Raw genomic sequence first — 22125 nt, 5'->3', positions numbered from 1 at the left:
CGGAGCGCCTGAGGCCGCGGCCCCGCCGGAGCCCTCCGAGCCGCCAGGGGGCGCGGTGGCCCGTGCTGACTTCCGGTGCCTGCCGTCCTCCTCCCGCTCTCTTTCCGCGGCCGCCGCCGACATGGTGGGTGCGGGTCCGCCATCCGCCGCCATCCGCGGGCGGGCCCGCGTCCCCACGGCGGGGAGCGGCTGGGGTGACCGGAGGGGACCGGGGCGGGGGGCGGTGGGGGGCGGCGGGGGCCGGGAGTGCTGGGGAAAGGGGGACTGGGCCTGGGCTCGGCGGAGCCTGACCGGCGGCCCTCCCGCACACCCCGCCTAGGGACGCGTTCGGACGAAGACGGTGAAGAAAGCGGCGCGGGTGATCATCGAGAAGTACTACACGCGCCTGGGGAATGACTTCCACACCAACAAGCGCGTGTGCGAGGAGATCGCCATCATCCCCAGCAAGAAGCTGCGCAACAAGATTGCGGGGTGAGGGACTGCGGGCCCCGAGTGGGCTTTGGGTACCGGGGGGGCCCCGGATGGGCTCTGGGCAGCTGGGGTTGTCCCCGGGGGTTTGGGCATTGGAAGGTCCTGGGGAATTCGGGCAGGGTTTGGGGGTTCCTGCTGGCCCCTGCATTCGAAAGTGATTACGGTCCCACCCGTGGCCGGGTCATTGATAGTGCAGGGAGAACAGTGCGAGAGTTTTCCCGTGTTTGGGGGGGTCTCTGTCTCCCCCAAACCCTGTTGCTGTCGGACACTTCGTCTCCGCTGTCCCCGGAGGTGGTGGGATATCGCCGGGGTAGATGGTGGCAGCTGTCCTCGGTGTGCTGTGGTTCCAGGATTTGGGGTGTGGGGATGGGTGACGTGAACCCTGGGAAAGCCCAGGACACCCCCGTGTCCCTGCAGGTATGTCACCCACCTGATGAAGCGAATCCAGAGGGGCCCTGTCCGCGGCATCTCCATCAAACTGCAGGAGGAGGAGAGGGAGAGGAGGGACAACTACGTCCCGGAGGTGAGGCTCCAGCTTCCCCATCGCTCCATCCTGCCTTGCCAGATCTCTGTAAACGGTCCCAAGTTTCTTTAAAACAAACCCTCAGCCAGGACGAGCCTGAAGACGGTTTGGATCAAAGGGGCCGGGGTGGATCCCTCCAAAGCTGTTACCTGGGACAGGAAGGGCAGTTGACTTCTTGTGGTTTGGTTTTCTGACTTAAAACTTGGGGAAAAAAGAATTTGATGGGAAGTAGGATATTTCATAGTGGCTGAAATCCCTCCTCAGAGGGAGGGATTTGGTAAAACCCTCTTGCCTTTAACCCTCTGTTTGGACGGGGTCAGGATCTCACCTGTCACCTGGGTGAGGTCATTCAGGAGCCCTTCCCTTTTTCTGTTTCTCCTCAGTCTTGTAGCCTTCAGACACAGCACATCTTGCCCCTTTCCCAGCTCTTCCTGGAGGCTCCTGGCAGAGCTGCTGGTTTCTGTGCTGGCACCAGAGAAGGGTTACAGGGAAGGGACTCCAAGCAGGGAAGGGGTGTCCGTGCTGCAGCTGTTGGTGCAGTGTCAGCACACAAACCTGTACTGTTTGTGGTTTTGTAGAAAAGTCCTGGTGTTATGGAGCTCTTGGGGAAGGAAACTTGTGGGAGGTAGAGTTTGGTGTCTGGACAGGGCTGGAGGAAGTTTCTCTGGGACTGAAGAGCAGGAGGGCACAGGTCCTGGAGGTAGGACAGCCTTTGTTGGCACTGTGGTGGATTTGTGTCACAAGGCAGTTGTGAGTGTCACTGATCACTGCCAGCACTGGTGCAGTTGAAGGTCCAGTGCCAGCTCCTCAACAGCCTCGGCCTGGAGCAGGTTGGGTCTCGGTTTCTGAAGATTTGCCATAAAACAAGCTTTTCCTTCTGCTGCTAGTGACCTCTTGCAGTGTTCAGTCAGGAAAGCTGTGTTCCATCAGGATGCTCCTGGATCTGCTGCTGGAACTGTTCCCCACAGCAGTGGGATGAGACCAGAGTGGCTGTGCAGACACCCAGGTACTTGTGGGGCTTTATCACTTGTACCTTTTCTCTTCCCTCTGTGCCCAGGTCTCTGCCCTGGACCAGGAGATCATCGAAGTGGACCCGGACACCAAGGAAATGCTGAAGCTCCTGGTGAGTAGCCACAGCTGTTCCCTGCCCAGCTCCTGGCATTTCCCTGGCACAGCTCCTGCTGCCCTGAGTGGCTGGATGGTGTCAAGTGTGTCCCTCTGCCCTGGGTCCTGAGGATTAATTCATGTATGGCTTTTGAAAGGGTAGGTGCGTGGGGGCTTTGTCACCAGCACGGTGGGGTTGTTCCTTACCCTCCGTTTCTGGTGATTCCCTCAGCAAGGAGTCAATCTCCAGAGCAGACTGGTCTCCCCTTTGTGCTGCCCACACCATATTCCCACACCTTGCAGAGTGGGCAGGATGCTGTGATTGATCCCGTTGTTCCCATGCTGTTTTCCAGGATTTTGGCAGCTTGTCCAACCTGCAGGTGACACAGCCCACAGTGGGAATGAACTTCAAGACGCCCCGAGGAGCGCTCTGAGTCTGTCCCTGTGTGTCGCTTTTCCAATAAATGTGAGGAAACCATCTCAACCTGCCTGGTCTTTAGACACCCGAGGGATGAGGGAGGGTGGGTTCTTGGGGTGGTGCATTGGAGCACACAGAGCACTCAACACCTTCATGTGTGCCAGCATCTTTTTGGGTTCTTTCCTGGCAGTTTGGGGTGTGAGGTGCAAAGCTTTAGTTTTAGAGGCTCTCCTGCCTTTGGGGCAGTGGCAGAGAGCAGCCATGGTAACTCCTTGGAGCTTGTTGGGAGCCTGTCCCAGGTTTGCCTGTGCTTCCTTCAAGTGGACAGCCTGGGGATTAGGCTGTGCCACAATAAAGTTGACTCTACTGGTCACTTTCAAGTGAAAAGTCTTAAAATTCCTTGATTAATGAAAGTAAGGAGACCTGGGTGTGTTCCTCCAAGGAAAACTTGCTTAAACTCTAGTTAAAGCTTAAACCACCACCACCCTGCCCCAGAATGAAAAGAAAATATTTGTGGTTTGGGGAGAAATATCTGTATTTATGTTTGTTGTGAAATTCAGTTTAAGTAGTTACTCAGAGAAGCAAATACTGCAATAACTGTAGCCAATACTTAGATAACACATGGAAGACTGAGCTGTAGTCAGGTAATTTATAAATGAGCTGGCAGCTCTTGCATTGAAGATTTTGCTGCTCCAGCTACCTGTTCCTTACAATTTCCTCTTCATTTCGGTCTTCTCACAGTAAATGCTGAATTTGCTTTGAACCCAGTACGCTGCATAGCCTGAGGTGCCGGGGGTAAAGTCATGGAGTTCCCCCTCATATTTCTTCATGTCCCGTGCAGAGGCATAGCCTGTGGAGGGAAAATGAGCTCGCTGAGTCCCTCCATCTGCCCCATCCACAGCTGTTTCCAGGTGTATTTACCTGTCACCATGTTGTTTATCGGGTATTCTTGGAGGGCACGGTATGGAAATTCTCCCTGGGCAAGTGCTTCAGAGTCTGTTTCTTCACTGCTGTATCAGGAGGCAAAAAAAAACAAACCACTTCCTATGTGCTAGGGTTGCTTGGAATCAGGGCGCATCCAAATCCCACCAGCCAAGGTAGGAAAATACCTCTCAGCCAGGTCGAGTGCCTCCTCCTCTGGTTCTTCCTCACAGCCATTTCTTGCTGCTTCTGGTTCCTCTGGCAAGTTTTTGTTGGGCTGTGAATATCAGCACAAGGAAGAGTTTCAGTTGTACCCTGGGTTACCTGCAGAGCAGCTGGGACACACCCTCTGAGTGCATGGATTTTTAGGGCTCGTGATTTCAAGCATAATTCAGTTAAAATTTAAGGGCATTCCTGCTTCAAAAGTGCTGGGAAGTTGCTTTGAGAGGAGAAGTGGGCAGTGAGATGGGGAAGGAAAACACCTCACTGAAGGGCTGAGCTGAGCCTGTGGCAGTTGGAATCCCTGGAACAGCACAGTGCTGGGAGACTGGATAGTCTGGGCAAGGGAGACAATCCTGCCAGTGCTGTCACAGCAAGCACAGGGAATCAGAATCAATGAGGCTGGAAAAGACCATTGAGCCCAACCAGTGACCAATCATCACCTTCCCACCTAGACCAGAGCACTGAGTGCTATGTCCAGTCATTCCAGGCAGGCCATTCCAATGCTTGATCATCCCTTCTGGGAACAAATTCTTTCTGATGGGCAACCTAAACCTCTCCTGGTGCAGCTTAAGGCAGTGTCCTCTCATCTTGTCCCTTGGTCCCTGGGAGCAGAGGCTGACCCCCACCCAGCTGGCCCCTCCTGTCAGGGAGCTGTGTGGAGCCAGACTGCCTCTCTGAGCCTCCTTTGCTCCAGGCTGAGCCACTTCAGCTGCTCCTTCCCCTGTTCCCTTCTCTGGACCTGCTCCAGCACCAAAATGTCCTTCCTGAATTAAATTGAGGGGTCCAGAACTGGACACAGCACTCAAGTTGGGGTCTCAGCAGTGGCCAGAACAGGGGCAAAATCACTTCCAGATCCTGCTGGTCACACAGATGCCATTGGTATTCTTGGCCACCTGGGCTCATGATCAGTTTCTGTTAATCAGCACTGCCAGGGCCTTTCTTGCTGGGGTGCTTTCCAGCCACTCTGAGCCTGTAGCTCTGCAGGGGTTACTGTGGCCAAAGTGCAGGACCTAGACCTTGGCCTTGCTGACCCTCATACAAATGGCCTTGACCCATTGATCCAGCCTGTCTGGGTCCCTCAGCAGAGCCTTCCTAGCCTCCAGTAGAACCAGACTCCCATGCAACTTGGTGTCATCTGTGTGTCTGCTAATCGTGGGCACAATCCTCTCATTCACATCATCAATAAAGATACTGAATAGGGCTGGGCCCAACACTGATCCCTGCGGGACACCACTGGTGAACAGACACCAATTGTCCAAGCTGTGGGCTGCAGTTTTCCAGGAGATGCCCTGGCATTCTGACGTCCAGGTAGGTGCATCCACAACCTTTCCTTCATCCACCAGGTGGGTCCCATCGTCATGAAAGGAAATCAGGTTGGTCAGGTACGATCTGCCCTTCCTAAATGCTGGCTGGGTCTGATCCTGTGGTTTTCCTGTATGTGCCGTGTGATGGCACTCAAAGTGATCTGCTCCATAACCTTCCCTGCCACAGGTCACACTGCAAGGCCTGTGAATTCCCTGAATCCTCCTTCCAACCTTTGTGCATGGGTGTCACATTGATACCTCATCTTCTGGGACCTCCCCAGTAAGCCAGGACTAACAAATGATGAAGAGTGGCTTGGCAAGCTCTTCCTCCATCACCCTTGGATGGATCCCATCCAGTTCCATGGACTTGTGAGCATCGAAGTGGCACAGCAGGTCACTGCCTGCCTCCTCCTGGACTTCTGGGGGTCCATTCTGCTCCCTGTCTACCAGCTCAGGGGACCATTTGTCCTGATGCAACCAGTCTTTGTGTTGAAGACTGAGGAAAAGAAGGTGTTAAGTACCTCAGCCTTTTCCTAGTCTTTGGTGATGGACACTCCAATAAAGAATGGAGGTTTTCTTTGGCCCTCCTTTTGGTAATAAAGTATTTATACAACTATTATCCTTTACAAGAGGTGACCAGATTAAGTTCTAACTGAGCTTTCACCTCCATCAATTTTCTTCTTTTTGCATGGCCTAAAGACATCCTTGAAGGCTTCCTGAGTTGCCTGCCCCTTTTCCCAAAGGTGCTCTTTTTTCCCTAAATTCCTGTAAAAACTCCCTGCTCAGCTCAGGCTTGTCCTCCAGCACACACATGTGTAATACAAATTTTTCATCTTACCTGTTCTTCAAGGGCATCTGCCTTCTCCCAAATAAACCGTCCAATTTTGCTTCTGATTTCTGCCAGGAACAACAAAACTACTGACTGTGAGAGCATCAAAGAACAGACTGTGGCAGTCACTGCCAGTGTGATGCCCTGCAGGTGCCTCTGGGGACAAGCCCAAACCCAAGGTCCTGCTCCTGGGCCAGGGCAATCCCAAGCACAAATTCAGGGTGGGCAATAATGGAGTGAAAGCAGCCCTAGGAGAAGGACTTGGGGGTGTTGATGGATGAGAAGCTCATGGATATGACCTGGCTCTGGGGTCCCCAACAGCAGCAGCGTGTGGAGCTGCTGGAGAGAATCGAGGGGGCCATGGAGATACTCCAAAGGTTGAAGCCCCTCTGCTCTGGAGCCAGGCTGGGAGAGCTGGGGGTGCTCACCTGGGGAAGAGAAGGCTCCAGGGAGAGCTCAGAGCCCCTGCCAGGGCCTGAAGGGGCTCCAGGAGAGCTGGAGAGGGACTTGGGATAAGGGTTTGGAGGGACAGGACAAGGGGAAAAGGCTTCAAACTGACAGAGGGCAGGGTTAGATGGGATATTGGAAAGAAATTCTTCCCTGTGAGGGCAGTGAGGGCCTGGCACAGGTTTCCCAGAGCAGCTGTGGCTGCCCCATCCCTGGGTATGTTCAAGGTCAAGTCATTCTGTGATAATAGGTGGGTGATACTCTGCCCTCTAGGAGGAAGAGCCACTCCCAAGCTGAACGAAAAGTCCCTCCCTGCAGACAAGTTCTAGTTTGCACCAAGGCTGCAGTCATGGGGGATTCCCTGGGAAAATACCCTCAGATGATTTTTTTGCCTTACCTTCTTGCAGGCAGGCAGGGGGCAGGATGAAATGGCCCAGAACCACCGAGGGCTTCTCTCCGCTGCATGTGCCTGCACACACTGAGAGGTAACAGGAGTGAAAGACTGTGGCTCTGCCTTCCAAGTAACTGAGGCTCTCGTGTATGCTGGAAGACAGAAAGAGAGCTGGTTTCCAAAGGAGAACCTGGAAGCAAACCAAAACATTTAGAGGGGTGTTGTCATTAAACCTGCTCTGATATTTTTACCAAAAGCACCTAATTTTCTGTGATTTTCTAGCTGTGAGACTCTACCAGTCACATCCTGTTACGGTCCCAGCTGCCACCATCTCCCAGGACAGCCTGGAGGAGGGACAAGGGTAAATGTATTTTTAGGGATTACAAGGTCCCACTCTGCTCTTGAGGTGAAACTACTTCAGGGAGGGCAAAGCCAGGATATTTCTACAATTATCCTTCACCACTCTGCTTCCTGCTCACACAGCTGAGCAAGGAAGTGGAGGTGTAGGGTGCTCCAGCCCTCACTGTCCTTCTTAGAGGGGAATTAAATCTTGTTTGCAGGGTTTAAAATATTGAAAACATTGAATATATATATATACACACACATAAAATTATCCCAAATTCCCCTGGGGGAACAGGCTGGTCTGGCAGCACATTGTTGCAGAAGAAAAGTTGCTATTCTGTGCTTATTGGAATTCCCCTTGCTTAGCTGGAGCTGGTGGCTGAAAGATTCCAAAATTTGAAGCCAGCTTTAAGCACTGGTGTGTTAAAAATAAACTACTTAATCTAGCCTGGCAAAGCCTAAAAGAAACATCACAGCTTCCTTTCCCATTAATATTTACAGGACGACATAATGAATAAATATAAATATTCACTGATATTGAAAAAGCAAGGAAGATCCTGAAAACTTTCCTTATATTTGTACAAATGTTCCATAGCTCTCTATTTTTTTTTATTTTAAGCATTTTAGCCCTTTTCCATCCATTTTTACCCCAGTGCTTCCTTTTACCATTAATTCACACTGGCTTTTTAGCACCAGGTTCCTTCCTTGGGAATTCTCTCACCTCTGTTTTAGATGCTAATTTTCCTGTAGATAATTCACAGCCAGCAAGAAACCAGCACACTTAATTTAATTTATATCACAGTTAAGCCCCTCTCAACACATGGATGTTTTTTCTCTATTCTGTCTATCTACAGCTTAGTGTGGGTGTGAGTTTCCTGACCCCACATGGCAACAAGGTTCTGGCAGATCCAGGCCACAACTTTAAAAACACCCCCTTAATTTTTACACGATGTCAGTATCCATGAAATACTTTCCACTAAATCCATGAAAGCCTCCTTTGCCCACCTGCGGGTGTCAGGGTGGGTGGCATCGCTGCTGAAGAGGTAGTCGGCATCCAGCCAGTGAGCGATCGTCCCACCACCGTCTGCTGCAGGGGACAGGAGTGAGGTGAGGGTGGGCATCCAGGGGGTTCCCACCTCGGGGTGACCTGGGATGGGGACAGCTTCTTGTGGGGCTGCAGAGGTGGGCCCTGAAGTGGAAGCAGTGATAGCTCCCCATGGCTGTGGGACTCCCTGAGGGCTGTTCAGGGCTTTTCCTCCTCCCCATGGCTGTGGTACTCCCATTGCTCCCCTGAGGGTTGTTCAGGGCTTTTCCTCAGTGTGGAGGCACCATGGACTGGCCAAATTCATGCCCTGCCCTGTTGTGTGGGTCTCAGACCCACGAAGGGATGACAGGGCTGTGCTGCTACTGCTGTGCCCTGCTGAGGAGTGATGGGGCTGTGCTCCCTTCCTAATTCCCGCTGAGTGATGACAGGGCCGTGTCCCCCACGGATTCCTGCCAGCTCGGTGCCCCGAGGCATCCCTGGTCGTCGCCTGGTTCCCTCACCCCAGAGCCCCCGCGGGCCCGGGCTGACGCTCTGCGAGAACCAAGCCCGGTGTCCGCGGAACATCGCGACGGGAGCGGCCCTGAGGGGAGACGATGGCGGCGGGAGCGGCCCTGAGGGGAGACGATGGCGGGAAGCGGCCCTGAGGGGCTCGAGGGAAGGCGATACCTGCCCTGAGGGGAAGCGGTGGTGGGAAAACCTGGCGAGAGGGAGAACGGCGGGAGCTGGGTCGGGGAGCTTTAAGCTGGATATTAGGGAAAGGTTCTTCCCCCACAGTGTGACCGGGCACTGGAACAGCTCCCCATGACAGCCTGCCAAAGCTCAAAGGGCCCTTGGACAACGCTCCAAGGCACAGGGTAGGCATCGGGGTATTCTGTGCAGAGTTAGGAGTTGAACCGTCTTCTCTTAGTTTTTCCTCGAAAAAAAAAACCCTTGCATTTTGCTGACCCTGGAAACTGCTTGCAGAAAAATTGCTTGTATTTTGTAAAGCACAAATGAGGCTTGTTTCATGCTTCAAGCTTCCCAAGATATCCTTCAGGATACCCCATCTCCTGGGAACTGCCACCAGCAGCAGCAGCAGTGCAACATCCCAAATACCTCAGGACCCCAAGGATGCTGGATAAAACAGAGAAAGTATTTCTGGACATGGTTCTGAAATCCAGCTGTTAAAGAAAATCAGCCTCTTGTGTGGGCATGTGCTGCTCCCCCAAAGACAGGGGATTTTTGAGTAAACTATCAAAATATTTCTTAAGTAACAGCAGAAAAATCCCACGCATGCAATCAGGACAGACCTCTCCAGCGTGGGAAGATGGTGATGATAATGATGAAGTTCCTTTGGAGACAGGGTCATTTCACATTGCCTCAACAGAATCTTCAGTTTCTGAGTTGACTCCACTCCTGTCCTAATTAGGATGAAGCTCTCCTGGTGGAGTGGTTACCCAGCCATTATTCTGGTGCTCTTGAGGAAAGGTGGAACTGAGGTGGTGGAAAGCACCACGGTGGCCCTTCATGATCCACAGCAGAAGGCCAGGACATGTTCCACAGCTCCTTGGGCTCACACACTGGTCTGTACTGCTCCACTGAGGTCTCTGGGAGAGAAGCTGACACCTTTTTCCCAGGCCACCTTCTCTCATACAGGGACCACTGCTGGGGCTGTCTGGTCCCAGAGCTGTGTGCTGTGTCCTGCTGTCCCATGCTGAGTGATAAGCACTGTGCACAACCACCCAGCCATGACAGCCCCACCTGTCCTGCCTTGAACACCCCTCTGATGAACTCAAAGGGATCCCCATAATGGGGCCCTGCCCCTCAGCAACCTCCCACGTGGGTGTTGGAATTGCAGCAGCCTGGATTTTCCTAATCCCTAACCAAAAAAAGAAACCAAAACAACAACTTGGTTATAATGAAAATAACTATGGAACAAGACAATGTCCACCACAAATCTAAAGTGGATGTTCTGTGACACCATCACAGCAAGAAGAGACACAGGATGCCCTGAGCCAGTGGAACCCTTAATCCCATACACGTGATCCTGGTTAAGTCCATTTAGATCCAGTATTCCTCAAGCAATCACTCTGATTTCTTCATAAAATAAAAATGAGCTGATGGCAGTAGCACGAGTTTTGGGCAGTGTCATCAATTCCCCATGGTACAACAGGTCCCAACTGCACTTCTCCATGGGGTCAAGCACAGAGGGAAAAGCAGAACTGAAATTCACCGACACACTCATCTGCTTCCCCCAGGCTCAGCTTTCCAAGATGCCTCAGCCAGAGCTCTCCCCCTTGGAGTGAGCACCATTCCCTGCCATCACTCCTTCTGTGTCCCTCCCTGTGTCCCAAAGGTTCTTTATCCCTTTTTAACCCTTGTGCCTTCCCTTCAGAGCCACGAAGGAGCCTCCAGAAGGCAGATACCACACAAGGGGGAAAAAAAAATTTAAAAAATCTTTAATTCTCTTTTTATTGATGGAAAAATGCTCTTGCATCTTCTCAGTGTGATAAAAAAGCACAAGTGACCATCACACCACCAAGGCTACATATCCACCCACAACCCAGTGGCCATCAGAGCCTGTGAAATCAGTTTGGGATGTCAAATGACTCTGAAGAAACATTTTAAGGACTAGCAGTTTATTAAGGTATAAACATCCTACAAAATTTGGAGCAGTGAAGAGCTACTATTGTTTTTTAAGCAGTAATTGGGCACTTTTAGCTACATGCTCAAAAAGCCTGCAGAGCTGCCTTGATGTGGCTAAGTGATATTTTTAACAAGGCTTACTAGCGAATTTCTGAAAGGAAGTTGATCACTCTTGTGGCTATGACTAAGAATGGAGAGAAGCTTGAGAAGACTTTGACTTGCAAGAAGAATTTCTCAGACCTGTTTGGAGAGATTGACATCAGTCACATAGTGGAACCTTCAATTGTAATTATTTTAGGACAAAAACCAGTTTCCTCAGAGCAGTTTGACTGCAGCATCCCTGCAGAACCACCTTCCAGATTCAGGTAAAAATCTTGCAGAAACTGCTTTTCTGTCCCCTCCTTGGTGGAGCTCAGAGTTCAACAAGTCAAGAGGATCCTTGTTCTCCACCCCAGGGAATTGTCCTGCTCTCAACTCTTTCCATGCCAGCCCAGTAAATCCTTTGTCCCCAGACCACAGTGAAGCCACCCACATCCCACCTTCAGCCAATGTCCCAGCAACCAAAGCCATGCTGTTGTATGGGCACAGCACATTCCAAACCCTCCCTTGGGGCCAGGTTTGCACCCCCACTGCCCAAAGGTGAGTGACAAACCAGAGGAGTGACTACATACAACTTTTTAGAGCCCCACAGGAACTGGGGAATTTCATGTAAAGGTCCTGTCAAGGCTTGTCCCAGGCACAGCTAATCATTAGCCAGCCTCTAACAGGACACATAACTACCGTGTTTTAACCAGGGTTACGTCAGCTGGGCCACATAGTTTCTTTTCCCTATCAAGAGTTAAACTAGAATTTCCCCTTTGCTAAATCCACACCCAAACACACAGATAATCTGAAGAACTTGGAACCCTCAAGAGTGAGACACCCATGAATAAACCCAGAAGTCTTTCTGGTTTGTGTCTCGTGAATCCCACATGGCGCTGCCCTGCCACAGGGTTAACCAGCCTGCTGCCCACCCTGAGGCACAGGGATCTCAGGTACAGCGACTTCCTGCTCCTGCCCTGACAGGAGACAGCACTTCGGGCCCTGAGGGAGCTTTAGGGAACCTGCAACAGCTCTCTGCGGTATCTGACACAGCAACAACATGCAGGGAAGATTTTTTTCCGGAGTTCTCCTTTTTTTGGAGCAAAGGACTCTTGTAGGCACAGGATGGCTGACATCAGACCAAAATAGTGGGCAGAAAGGGTGTGGGAAGAGTTTTATGTCCCAAATCATCATTAATATGATCTACTTTTTGGGTGTGGTTGCTTCTGTTCCTCAGCTTTTCAAACCCTGTCCCCCTACAGAAATGGGTCTGTGTTTCCCTTACCAGCATGCCACAGAGCATTGGAGTAACTCACCATGAATTATCCCAGAGACAGCTCAGAAGTCTGGTTCTGCAGGAAAGAAGCGCAGAGCATTAGATCTGGGGGCAAATGGCAGCCACTCTCCCCCGTCCCCACAAGGTTGTCCCCTGGAAACAGCCCCAATGTGGTAATCAGAGTTGCCCTAAACTGTATCTGAGCCTAGGTCACCACCATCAGCCCCAGCTGCTGCATTCTTCTTTATATCCACACAAAATAAAGCAAAAATTCACTCCGTAACCCATCACCTTCTAGTTAAATTCACCAAGGCAGAGATTGGATGACATAGCATCACCAAATCCCTATGGGTTAACACCAATGCGTGTCCTCCCTGAATCCTTCAGAGGTTTGTGACAGCCTTTTCCGCTGAAACCAAGTTAATTTTCTGTTTCTAATACAAGACCTTCAAAGCCCACTCTGTTCCAACACCCTGCTTCCCAGGAAAAGGAACAGAGACAGCATGGATACAAAGCAAGGAGCTCCAGCATGCAGGAGGGGAGGCGCAACGTACCCCATCGGTAAAGTTGTGGCTCGGTCATGGTGGAATGTGCCACCTTGCAAGTGAAGGTGTCATCCCTTGTGGGGGTGAAGGGCACATAGACCAGGCGCTGGAACTGCCACTTCTCGTTGAAGGACAGGTCCCCATAATTGACGTCGGGAATGGGCTCCCCGTTCTTCAGGAGTTCGATGTCAATCTTGGGTGGGTGAAAGCCAGTGACGAAGCAGTGGAGGGTGTTCTCCTCTCCCTCCTTGGCCCGTAACCGGGCGTAGACCTCGACCTTCGGCACCTCTGGAGGAGCGAAGCCGAGTGAGAAGTGAGGCTGTGGTGAGAATCGCCTCGATGGCAGCACTCGCCCATCCGCCCACCCGGGCAAAGAGACCGCGGACCCGCCGGGACCCCGCAGCTCCTCACCCCCTTCAGGAGCCTTGTCGCCGCCCCAGGCACTCACCACCGGCCGCCTCCAGGTCGAGCAGCGCCAGCAGCACCAGCAACCCGAGAGCCAGGACACCCCGCGCCATCACCGCCGCTCGCCGTCCCGCCGCTTCCCGGAACGCCCCGCCCCTGCCCCGCTCCGCCTTTTATAAACTCCGGATGCCGCGGCCAATCATGACGCCGAACGGCCGTTACGTCATCGGTCTCCGGGCAGAACGGGAGCTCCAAGGTTGTGCGAGCCAGAGCGGTGCTTTCGCTTTCAGTTCCGCGCTGAGTGGCGGGGAAAGACCCGGGCGGAGAACGCGGGGCGTCGGGCAACAGCGGCTGGGCGTGAGCCCAGGTGGGCAGCCCCGGTGTGGGCACAGGCCCAGGGCGGCGCCCGTCCCCTGTGCTGGGCACTGCTGAGGCCACACCTCAAATCCTGGGATCAGTTCTGCGCCCTACAAGGACATTGAGGGGCTGGAGCGTGTCCAAGGAAGGGGGCGGAGCTGGGGAAGGGGCTGGAGCACTAGGAGGAGCTGAGGGAGCTCGGGGGTGTCAGCCTAGAGAAAATGAGGCTCGGGGGGACTTTCTTTCTCTACAACTTCCTAACAGGAAGGGGAAGCCGGTGGGGTTGTGCTCTGCGCCCAAGGAGCAAAGGAGAGGACAAGAGAAAACGGCTTCAAGTAGCACCAGGAAAGGTTCATATTGAATCTTAGAGAAAAGTTCTCTGAAAGTCCTGTCCAACCTTGCCACAGGCTGCCAGGGCAGTGGTGGTGTCCTCATCCCTGAAGAGATTTAAAAGCCCTGTGGATGTGGCACTTGGGGACATGGGTTAGTGGTGGCTATGGCAGTGCTGGAGGAATGATTTGACTTGATGGTCACAGCGAGCTTTTCCAACCTAAATGGGGATAAAACCCACCTCTGGCAGAAGACTTTGCATCCAGGGCTGGTATAATGCAGCCTATGGTGGAGCAAGCACTCCACCTTCTTTTCAAAACCTCTTTCAAAACCTGTGTGGAATGTCTCATTCCAGCAGCTGCAGGGTGTGAAACTGACTGTTGTTTGAGCACAGCACAGACGCTCTGACATAAAACATGAGAATTCTAATACCAAAAAACAGGTTTTCTGATGCCTCCTTCAGAAGAACTGTGAGGCGAGGAATGCCACTGAGTGTCCCAGTAATGCTGCTTAGAAGGAAAATAAAGGGAAAAGAAAAGTCTCTGCTAGTGGGGAGAACACAACAGCATAGTGTAAGTACCAAAACACTAAGTCCCTTTAGGACCTGCTTTCTTAATGCACCTCATTAAAACACAAATTAAATTTAAAAAGCATGTATGGAGAATATCCCAAAGGGAGCAGGTAAATCAGGAGAGGCCAAGCAAAGGAAATCTTGGAAACACTTGTTATCAGTTCCCACTGGCCCAGCTCCTGCTGGGTTTGCTGACTACCCAGTGAGCAGTGCCAGCCTCGCAGCTGAAAACATGCAATGTTTTCCTCAGTGTAGGATAAACAGATGCAGCTGTGGCCAGAGCCTTATCAGGGATCTCAGGGCTCCAGCAGAAATAATCCCTGACTGCTCCATGGGTGGCAGAACTGTTATTAGGGTCACCACATCAGGAGTCACCAGCCTGGTCCAGCTGTCCCCCGGGTGAATCTGGCTCTGCCCAAGTGTACACTCCCCTTGGCTCGGGGAAAGGATGGCAGGACGTGAATCCTTTCCAGGCCCTTTGGGATGTGAATCCCTGGCAATGACTCTACTGTAATCCACAACACCTGTCAGAATTTCCCAGTAAAGAGAACCACAACTCTTCCACACTATGTTTACAAAAAACCACAATGACTTGGTTAGAGTAGTCAATTCTTCCACTTTTGGGACACTTCTGCTTTTATTAGCAGAATATTGGGAGAATTATTTGGGAGTAGATGACATGACCAAGGTGCTCCTGGTATTCAGGGGGATAAGGGCAACTCGCTAGGTTTTGTGGGATGCAGAAATTTATAGCATTAGTATTGGAACCCGTGCTCGATGTAACCTTCCAGAATATTCAACCCCGATAGATCACATCCCAGCAGTTTTCCATAACTCCCCAGAAGGATATCAGCCCCGAGAACACGGCGGCAGTCGAGGAGCGAGGCGAGCAGTGTGGAAGACCAGGCTGTTCCGTGGCCCGCGATCCGCAGGTGGGGTCACCGCACCTCCTCATCCTCCCTGGGCTGCGGGGACCCCTCGTGCGGGGGCACGGCGCGGCGAGTGCGCATGCGCGGGACGCCGCTGGGCGCCGCCATGCTGTACGACAGGCGCATGCGCGAACCGCCGCTGGGCGCCGCCATGCTGTACGGCAGGCGCATGCCGGGCCGGCGGGGGCGGCCCATAAAAGGGGCGGCGGGGACAGTGTGGCCCCGTAGAGGGACCCGGGACGGAGGGTGGGTGAGCGGGAGGAGGAGGAGGAGGAGGTGGTGGCGGCGGCGGCACCGCGGGATGGCGGAGGGCGGCGAGCGCATTGTGAGTGCTTGCCCTGCTCCGCTTCCCCCCTGCCCGCTGCCACCTCCCGGCGCCCTGCTCCCTCTGCGGTGCTCGTTCTCCGGGGCTGGCGCTCGCCGGAACGCTCTGTCTCGGAGTAGACGCTGCCCTGGAGGTGCTGGTGGGATGCTCTCCCCTGCACTCGTGCCCTCGTAGCGGGTTTTCGCTCTGAAGCCCGATGGTGTCTCAGCCCCGCCGCGCTGGTGCCGTTCCGTGCCGGCATTCGCTGCTGCCAGCAGCTTTCGTGGGCTGAGCCGGCGGGTCCCGTCCTCGCTGGCACTGCCGCTGGCTCCTGCTTTTCCCTTTTTCAGCTGTGAGCCCTGTGGGTTGCCTGGCACCACCAATAGAGTGAAGGGGAGGTTGGGTGCCCCTCCGCTTTGGGAGCATGTTAGGGTTACCTCTCCTTTAGCGAGGGATCTGCTGCTTCCAAATTCAGATTCTCGAGGATTTTCTGCTGGTGGAAGATGCTCTTCTGCTGGAAGAGATGGCTGAGGAGGATGAGGAGCTCGACCTGTACAACGAGATGACTTTTGGGTTAGGTAAGACCTTAGGGGAGTCCCAGTGTTGGAGAGCACTCTGCCAGCACTCTGGGGGAGCACTGGGGAGTACCCTGGTGGGCACTGCCCAGGCATTCACCCACGCTGCTGTGTTCTGCTTCCCCCCCTCCAAGACCGAGACTCCACAGAGGAGGATGTCCAAAAACTCCTGGTAGTACCGGAGATAAGCCCTGAGGTGGCCAAAGCACTGGTAGAGGCGACTGGAGGAGCAGCTGAGCAGCTGGAGGAGCTGGCTGAGGAGGAAGGTGGGATAGAGCTGGAGGTGGAGCAGGTTAACTCTCAGTTGGAGGAAGAGGTAGAGGAGCTGGGGACTGAGGAACAGGAGGAAGACCAGGAGTGCTTTGAGGAGCCCAGTGAACTGGGAGACCCAGCAGTGATGAGAGCTGTGCGGAGCAAACCCACGCTGGAGGTGATGTGTGAGCAGACAGGGGTCCCACCTCCATCCCCACACCATCGGGTCCTGCCCCACAGAGGGTGTTGGGGCAGGGAGACAGACCTTTAACTCACCTTTCCTTGCAGAGCCAGGACTCGGCAGTGCTGGACAGCAGGATTGGTACTTGCTGGGGAGAGTTTGGCAAGGAGGACATGGTAAAAATGTCCCCACCCATCTGGTGATGAGGCAGGGTGGCTCCTCTGGTGTCCCCTGCTCTTTCCTCCTGTTTGCTTGCCTCATGCCAACATCTCCCTGTTTTCCAGCTGTCAATGGATCCCTCGGAGTGGGGCTCCTGCCCTGGCAGTGTTCCGCGCCACCTCATGCTGGAGGTGGGTACCTTCAGCCAGGCCTTCAGGGGGTGGCTAATGGGCTCCCCACTACTCTAGGACAATGGTCACACAGGGAATTTAGGATACCTGTCGTATCTCCAAATGGCTCTGGAGGTGCACAGATGTGTCTTGGATGCCGAGACTGTGAGTACCCACCCAAAGCAGAGCCTGGGTTTGAAGGCAAAGTTATTGAATTTGGGGGGACTGGACCCTCCATGCTTGGTGTTCCCATGGGTCCCCAGCTGCTCCACACTACCAGGATGGGAGTCCAGCTGGAGCATGGTCTTGGTTGAGCAATGACTAAAGGTTTTAGTGAGCTGACTGTTGTTGAAGGAACTAAATTGTTCCCAGCTGTGCCCTGTTCCCACCTGCTGCTGCCTCCTCCCTGCAGGATAAAGCCATCCTCCAGGTCTTGGAGAGACCTCCACCATCTACCAACATGGACCTGGACTTTGTTGGCTCTCCTGTGCAGAGGGGCTATGGGGGCTCTCCCTGGCTCAAGTGCCCTGACTTAAGACTGATGTCTCCCAAGCCCTTCCCCCAGTGCCTTCTCCAGCAGGTAACAGGTTTGGAGGTGCTCTTGAATCCCTTCTTTCTCTGCCTCCCCTTCTTGGAGGTGCAGCCTCGAGGACAGGCTTGTCTGAGTGATACCTTCTGTCTCCTGCTCCGCACCAGGCACCCCTGATGTCTCCTCAACCCTTCCCACCGGCTTGCAGACCCCCTCCACTCTTTGCTCCCAACCAGGTAATGAATGTGGTGGGCTTTGAGCCACTGCCATGGTCCCACTGAGGCACCCCTGGAGTGGCAAGGGGATAGGGAGAGTGGCAGTATCTGGGGATAGGAGGAATAGGAGCCAGAAGCAAGCACAGATCTGGCTGACCCCTCTGGGATGCTCAGAGGGGAAGGCTCAGACCCTTGATCTCATCTCTCCCTCTCAGATGGTGGGATATGCACCTCCAACCCCTTTCCAGCCTGGGTCCCCCACTGTGGGCAGCCCACCGCGGCCCCTGGGTGTGCACTTCAGGCCCATGTCCTCTTCTTTGGACCCTGCTCTCATCTTCAGCCCCTCAGCCATGGGCCAGCTGAACTTCAGGTAGCAGGAGTGGGATGTTGGGGTGGGACTGGAGGGGCCCTACAAAGCAGCTGGGCATCACCTCACTCTGGGGATGTCCCAAAACCCCTCCTTGATCCCTGCCTGGTGTTCCCTGCAGCACACCCAGCCACATGACCCAGCTGCACCCCCAGCACCAGCGCATCCTGATGCAGCAGCAGGGCAGGCAGATGCAGAGGTATGGAGGTCTTTGAGGTGCAGGGGAGGGCTCTGGGTGATCACAGCAGGCTGAGGTCTTCTCTTGTGCCAGTGTCTCCCCCAAGAAGCTGTGGTCTCGTAAAGTGGACCCTTATGCTGGACTCATGACTTCCAAGGAGAAGGACTGGGTTGTCAAGGTGCAGATGATGCAGCTGCAGAGTGAGAATATGGATGATGACTACTACTATCAGGTGAGTTCCTGCTGGCAGCACCTGTGGCTTGTTCCCCTGAGGGTGGAGCTTTGGGAGCTGGAGAAACCCTCCAGGAGTGGTGGAGGAGACTCCTGGCTTATCCTGTTGTTACAGACCTACTACCACCGGCTGGAGCGCAAACAGGCAGAGGAGGAGCTGCTGGGCAGGCGCAACAAGCCCCCCAAGCTGGTCACGCCGTTCATCCAAAAAGTGGAGACCTATGACTCTGGTGAGGGGCTGGGGTGAGTGTTGGGGGGCTGAACAAGGAGCTCTGGGATGTGGTGTCACCGTGGTCCTGCTCTTCCGCAGTGGTGCGCATCGCTGGCTCGCTGGGCCAGGTCACGGTGTCCACCTGCTACAGCCCTCGCCGGGCCATTGATGCTGTGCACCATGCCCTCGTGGAGGAGGAGGTAGGTGAAGGGAAGTTAGGGTCCTGAATTGCTGGGACTGCTGCTTTAGGAGCTGTCCTGAGCAGTGGGATGGGGCACACAGTTGGAGGAGATGCCACCTCAGCAGTGGCAGCTTGTGCCTGGCCAAGGGGTGGGATTGGGCTCTGGCCATGGTTTCCCCATGGGACTGCTCTGTGTCCTGAAGTCACCTCTGATCCCCAGACAGCAGCTGGCCCAGCGCTGGGCTGGTGGCAGTGTCTGGGGATGGCTGTAACCTTTGTGCCTTCCTTTCTACCCTCCCTAAGGCCGCAGGGACCCACCTGCTGCGGGCGCTGCACAGGATCGAGAAGGTGAGTGTGTGGTGATTTGGGGAAGGGCAGGATGGTCCAGGTATTCTGTTTTCTTCCAGTGATTTCTCTAAGTGGATGTCTACCTAGGCAGGGTTCTGGATAATAGCCAGTTGGTAGGAGATGCTCCGAGCTTCCTCCTTACCCTGCGTCCTTTCTCCAGCTCTTCCTGCAGCTCCTGGAAGTGGAGGAGGTGCAACAGAAAGTGTCTCTGGCCCTGGGGGAGCAACAGCCCCACAAGCAGGAGCAGAAGAGCCAAAAAGTGGAGAATATCTACCAAGCCTTGAAAATCAGGGCTTGCAGCAGTGAAGAGTGAGTCTGTGCCATGGGGAGAGGGGAGCAGGCAGCATGTCCAGGTCCTTGTGGATCTGAGATGGTCATTGATGAGCAGGTCTATGTCACAGGAGGATTGGGTCCTTCCTTCCGTGTGTCACTGCAGCCTGTGCTGACCCTGCCTGGGAGCCTTGTCCTCCAGTGGAGCTGATGCTGGTCCTTTTGAATGGACAGAGATGCTCCAGGTGCCTTGAGATTTGTGCCAATGCAACCTATGTTCCCAGGGAGGCAGAAGATGAATTCCTGCAGCTGCTGTGTGTGCGGAAGGGCAAGAAGCTCGTGGCCCGGCTGCTGCCCCACTTGATTGGAGAGCAGAAGGAGAAGATCTTGCTGACCATCACCCACCACCTGGCTTTCCTCATGAAGAAGGACATGTTGGATGAGGCAAGCACCTCTAGCTGCCACAGGGCCTGGGCTGTTTCCTTCCTCCTCTGTTCTTGCTGGGGGTGGCCCCCTGGACAATGAGGGGGGGCTTGTCTTGTGGTGTTAGCAGAAGACAGGAGTGTCTTCACATCCTTGGGGAGGAGAAGGCCTCTAGGAGTCAGCCACCAGCAGTCCTGGTGGCAGTGGCTCTCCCCTCCAAGTGCTGGGATGGGGGTGTGGCTGTGGCAGGTCAGAGGATCTCAGATTTCTGCTCTCCCCTCTGCCCTGCCCAGTCTCTCCCCCTGCTCTACAGCCCATTGAATGAGGTGGTGGGTGAGATGACCTTCAGCAAACTGATTGAGATACTGCAGGAGCTCACCCGGCCTCTATCCAAGTCTTCGGAGCTCCCCCTCACCATGGCCTTGAAGAACAAGGTACGTGGCCCTGAGTCTCATTGTGTCCCTGGGATGCCACTGCTGCTGGCTGTGACACTCCTGGTGCTTTCCTGCAGTTTGGCATCTCCTTGCTCTATTCCCTGCTGAGCCACGGAGAGAGGCTGCTGTCCTCACATGCGCCACTGAAGCCGTGCAGAGGCGACTTCGAGGCATGGTGAGGGACTGTGTGAGCTGGGGGGGGTGTCTCCGCTCCGTGGGGTGCTCACCCCCGTGCTGGTGCCCCCAGGACGGACACGGTGTACCTGATGTCCCGAGAGCTGTCGCGCCTGCCTACAGCCTCTCTGGCGGAGCCCCTCTTCCTGCCCAGCAACCTCGTCTTGCTCTTCTGCCGCTACGTGGACAAGCAGACTCTGTACCACCTGGCAGCCAAGATGGCTGAGTGAGTACTGCCTGGAATGGCTCCCTGCCTCTCCTGGGGATCCCCCAGACAGAGAAGAGCAGACAGCACTGGGGGCTCACTGCTTCCATCCCCCCTTGGAATTATCTCCAGATATCTACTGGGCTGAGCTGATCCTGGTGCCTTTGCTCCCACTTCTTTGTGACAGATCAGCAACCTGATACTCTACCCCCGTCCTCTCCCTGCAGGTGTTCTCCGTTGCCCACAGAGACTGACGTATTCTGCTGAGCCCTGGGTGCTGGGGATGGGAACGGGCAGGACCCAATGGCTTTGGAAGTGAACACTTACCCTGGTGCAGGGCACTCTGGGTGACACGGGCAGGGCTGGCACCGAGGGGCTGGTGCCACCCGGTGCCTGGGGGAGGCTGTGGGTGGGTGTGACTTATTTTGGCCTCCCCCTAGGCAGTGGTTGCTGGGTCACAGCAGGGGCTGAGGCAGGGCACAGAGGTGCTGGGAGCACCTGGGGGGTGGTGATTTTGTCTACGGCACATTCTGTAGAGTGCTTGACAGAGAATAAAAAGGTGATAATGAGCTCCTCTGGCTCCTGGGGGTGGCTTATGTTGGATGCACAGTGGGCATTACTGGGCAGGGAGACCCCTGGCCTGGGACAGGGATCTGGCAAAGGGCAAGGAGAAGAAGGGAGGGATGCTCAGAGGATTGAGGAGGAGAAAAGAGTGCTTGGAGAAGGGATCAATGGCCCATCCAGAGGTCTAAACCTGACACCCAAAGCCTGGTGGGTATTTAAAAGAGGATTGCAGCAGTGACTTGTCTCATCCTCAGACTGCCCAAGCTCCAACCCTGAGTGGATGAAACTATTCCTTTAAAAGGGCATCCTTCAGGGGCCAAAAGAAGAATTTACAGGGAATAAGGCTGTGAGGGCTTGGGTGGGATTTATCTACACTGCTCAGCAAGGTAGCTGTTTCTTCTGCTTCAGAGTGCCAAGTCCAGCTGCCAGGACCTCCCACTCCTTCTGGCAGGTGTATCTCCTCCTGCTGCCTCTCCTGTTCGTCTTAAAGGATATGTATGCTCCTCATGCTTTATTCTTAGGGAGTTTTCTGGGACAGCCATGTTCATTCCTAGCCATCTGTCACCCCAGGACACCATCCTCTTTGAAAGAGTGGCACTGGCAGGTTCTCCATGGAGTAAGCCCCTTGTTACAAACCCACTGAGACAATCTGGGGGGATTCCAGTGTGGTGTCTCACCTGCCACTGAAAGAACAGACCTTGTTGTTACAAAGCCTAGAGAGAATTTCAGGCAGGAGGGAATTAGCAGCTGCTCATTGATAGCAGGAACTGGGGAGGACACTGCCAAGTCCTTCAGATAAGGATAAGCCGTGTTCTGTTTTCTGTTTGCTCCTTGCCTGGGAGCCAGGGTGGATGAAGGATGGAAGTGTGACCTGGCTGCAAACATGTACTAGACAAAGTTCTAGAGTGGAAGGTTGGAGATCTCTGTTGGGTTTTGTAACAGGAGACAGTTGAAGGAAAAGAAGGAAAACCATCTCTTTGTTCCTGTCCCACAGCCAAGTGGCTCACAGCACCCAGTG

At 54.1% G+C, this 22125-nt stretch overlaps 4 protein-coding genes and 1 non-coding gene across 10 annotated transcripts; 3 read left to right on the top strand and 2 right to left on the bottom strand.

Moving 5' to 3' along the window:
• Positions 1–23: 23 nt before the first annotated feature.
• Positions 24–2582, top strand: RPS17 (ribosomal protein S17). Its single transcript, XM_015639163.2, has 5 exons — positions 24–124; positions 320–471; positions 889–994; positions 2052–2117; positions 2452–2582. Exons 1-5 carry the CDS (start codon positions 122–124, stop codon positions 2530–2532), a joined length of 408 nt encoding a protein of 135 aa, XP_015494649.1. The 5' UTR covers positions 24–121; the 3' UTR covers positions 2533–2582.
• Positions 612–739, top strand: LOC117244962. The gene has a single exon (XR_004498994.1). It is a non-coding gene; the product is annotated as a small nucleolar RNA SNORA71 (small nucleolar RNA).
• A 459-nt stretch (positions 2583–3041) lies between the features above and the next one.
• TERB2 (telomere repeat binding bouquet formation protein 2) lies at positions 3042–8831 on the bottom strand. Of its 5 annotated transcripts, none has more exons than XM_015639159.3 (7): positions 8518–8831; positions 7978–8059; positions 6637–6782; positions 5802–5878; positions 3626–3714; positions 3438–3523; positions 3042–3366 (listed from the first exon to the last, which is right to left on the bottom strand). In XM_015639159.3, the coding sequence occupies exons 1-7, from the start codon at positions 8579–8581 to the stop codon at positions 3224–3226; spliced, it is 687 nt and encodes a 228-aa protein (XP_015494645.1). In that variant the 5' UTR covers positions 8582–8831; the 3' UTR covers positions 3042–3223. The 5 variants fall into 5 exon arrangements, with proteins under 5 accessions (XP_015494645.1, XP_015494644.1, XP_015494643.1 ...); XM_015639158.3 differs by having other exon boundaries at positions 3438–3526; positions 7978–8056; positions 8518–8828; XM_015639157.3 differs by having other exon boundaries at positions 3438–3526; positions 8518–8827.
• Positions 8832–10614: 1783 nt separating this feature from the next.
• B2M (beta-2-microglobulin) lies at positions 10615–13120 on the bottom strand. Its single transcript, XM_015639164.2, has 4 exons — positions 12993–13120; positions 12554–12832; positions 12040–12075; positions 10615–10882 (listed from the first exon to the last, which is right to left on the bottom strand). The coding sequence occupies exons 1-3, from the start codon at positions 13060–13062 to the stop codon at positions 12062–12064; spliced, it is 363 nt and encodes a 120-aa protein (XP_015494650.1). The 5' UTR covers positions 13063–13120; the 3' UTR covers positions 10615–10882; positions 12040–12061.
• A 2166-nt stretch (positions 13121–15286) lies between these two features.
• PATL2 (PAT1 homolog 2) lies at positions 15287–21113 on the top strand. Of its 2 annotated transcripts, XM_015638384.3 has the most exons (19): positions 15287–15461; positions 15916–16018; positions 16150–16445; positions 16556–16624; positions 16733–16798; positions 17190–17357; positions 17474–17542; positions 17737–17891; positions 18010–18087; positions 18160–18298; positions 18413–18527; positions 18608–18708; positions 18993–19037; positions 19198–19346; positions 19592–19751; positions 20024–20164; positions 20242–20339; positions 20412–20564; positions 20771–21113. In XM_015638384.3, the coding sequence occupies exons 1-19, from the start codon at positions 15288–15290 to the stop codon at positions 20808–20810; spliced, it is 2319 nt and encodes a 772-aa protein (XP_015493870.2). In that variant the 5' UTR covers position 15287; the 3' UTR covers positions 20811–21113. The 2 variants fall into 2 exon arrangements, with proteins under 2 accessions (XP_015493870.2, XP_033372943.1); XM_033517052.1 differs by lacking the exons at positions 15287–15461; positions 15916–16018 and having other exon boundaries at positions 16361–16452.
• The last annotated feature ends 1012 nt before the right edge of the window (positions 21114–22125 follow it).

This window comes from Parus major, chromosome 10, assembly GCF_001522545.3.
Source record: "Parus major isolate Abel chromosome 10, Parus_major1.1, whole genome shotgun sequence".
Taxonomy (NCBI): domain Eukaryota; kingdom Metazoa; phylum Chordata; class Aves; order Passeriformes; family Paridae; genus Parus; species Parus major.
The sequence above is the reverse complement of the archived record's forward strand: the minus strand, read 5'-3'. Positions and strand labels throughout refer to the sequence as shown.

What these genes read in the sequence shown, in the direction of transcription:
- RPS17 (XM_015639163.2), top strand. An exon ending in GGGACAACTACGTCCCGGAG is followed by an intron (nt 995 to 2,051) that starts GTGAGGCTCCAG and finishes CTCTGTGCCCAG; the next exon opens with GTCTCTGCCCTGGACCAGGA. An exon ending in AGGAAATGCTGAAGCTCCTG is followed by an intron (nt 2,118 to 2,451) that starts GTGAGTAGCCAC and finishes GCTGTTTTCCAG; the next exon opens with GATTTTGGCAGCTTGTCCAA.
- TERB2 (XM_015639157.3), bottom strand. Translation starts at nt 8,581, where the DNA reads ATGTTCCGCGGACACCGGGCTTGGTTCTCGCAGAGCGTCAGCCCGGGC. An exon ending in GGGCCCGCGGGGGCTCTGGG is followed by an intron (nt 8,060 to 8,517) that starts GTGAGGGAACCA and finishes TGTCCCCTGCAG; the next exon opens with CAGACGGTGGTGGGACGATC. An exon ending in CAGATGCCCTTGAAGAACAG is followed by an intron (nt 3,715 to 5,801) that starts GTAAGATGAAAA and finishes TGATATTCACAG; the next exon opens with CCCAACAAAAACTTGCCAGA.
- B2M (XM_015639164.2), bottom strand. Translation starts at nt 13,062, where the DNA reads ATGGCGCGGGGTGTCCTGGCTCTCGGGTTGCTGGTGCTGCTGGCGCTG. An exon ending in CGACCTGGAGGCGGCCGGTG is followed by an intron (nt 12,833 to 12,992) that starts GTGAGTGCCTGG and finishes TCGCTCCTCCAG; the next exon opens with AGGTGCCGAAGGTCGAGGTC.
- PATL2 (XM_015638384.3), top strand. Translation starts at nt 15,288, where the DNA reads ATGCTGTACGGCAGGCGCATGCCGGGCCGGCGGGGGCGGCCCATAAAA. An exon ending in CCATGGCCTTGAAGAACAAG is followed by an intron (nt 20,165 to 20,241) that starts GTACGTGGCCCT and finishes GCTTTCCTGCAG; the next exon opens with TTTGGCATCTCCTTGCTCTA. An exon ending in CTGGCAGCCAAGATGGCTGA is followed by an intron (nt 20,565 to 20,770) that starts GTGAGTACTGCC and finishes CTCTCCCTGCAG; the next exon opens with GTGTTCTCCGTTGCCCACAG.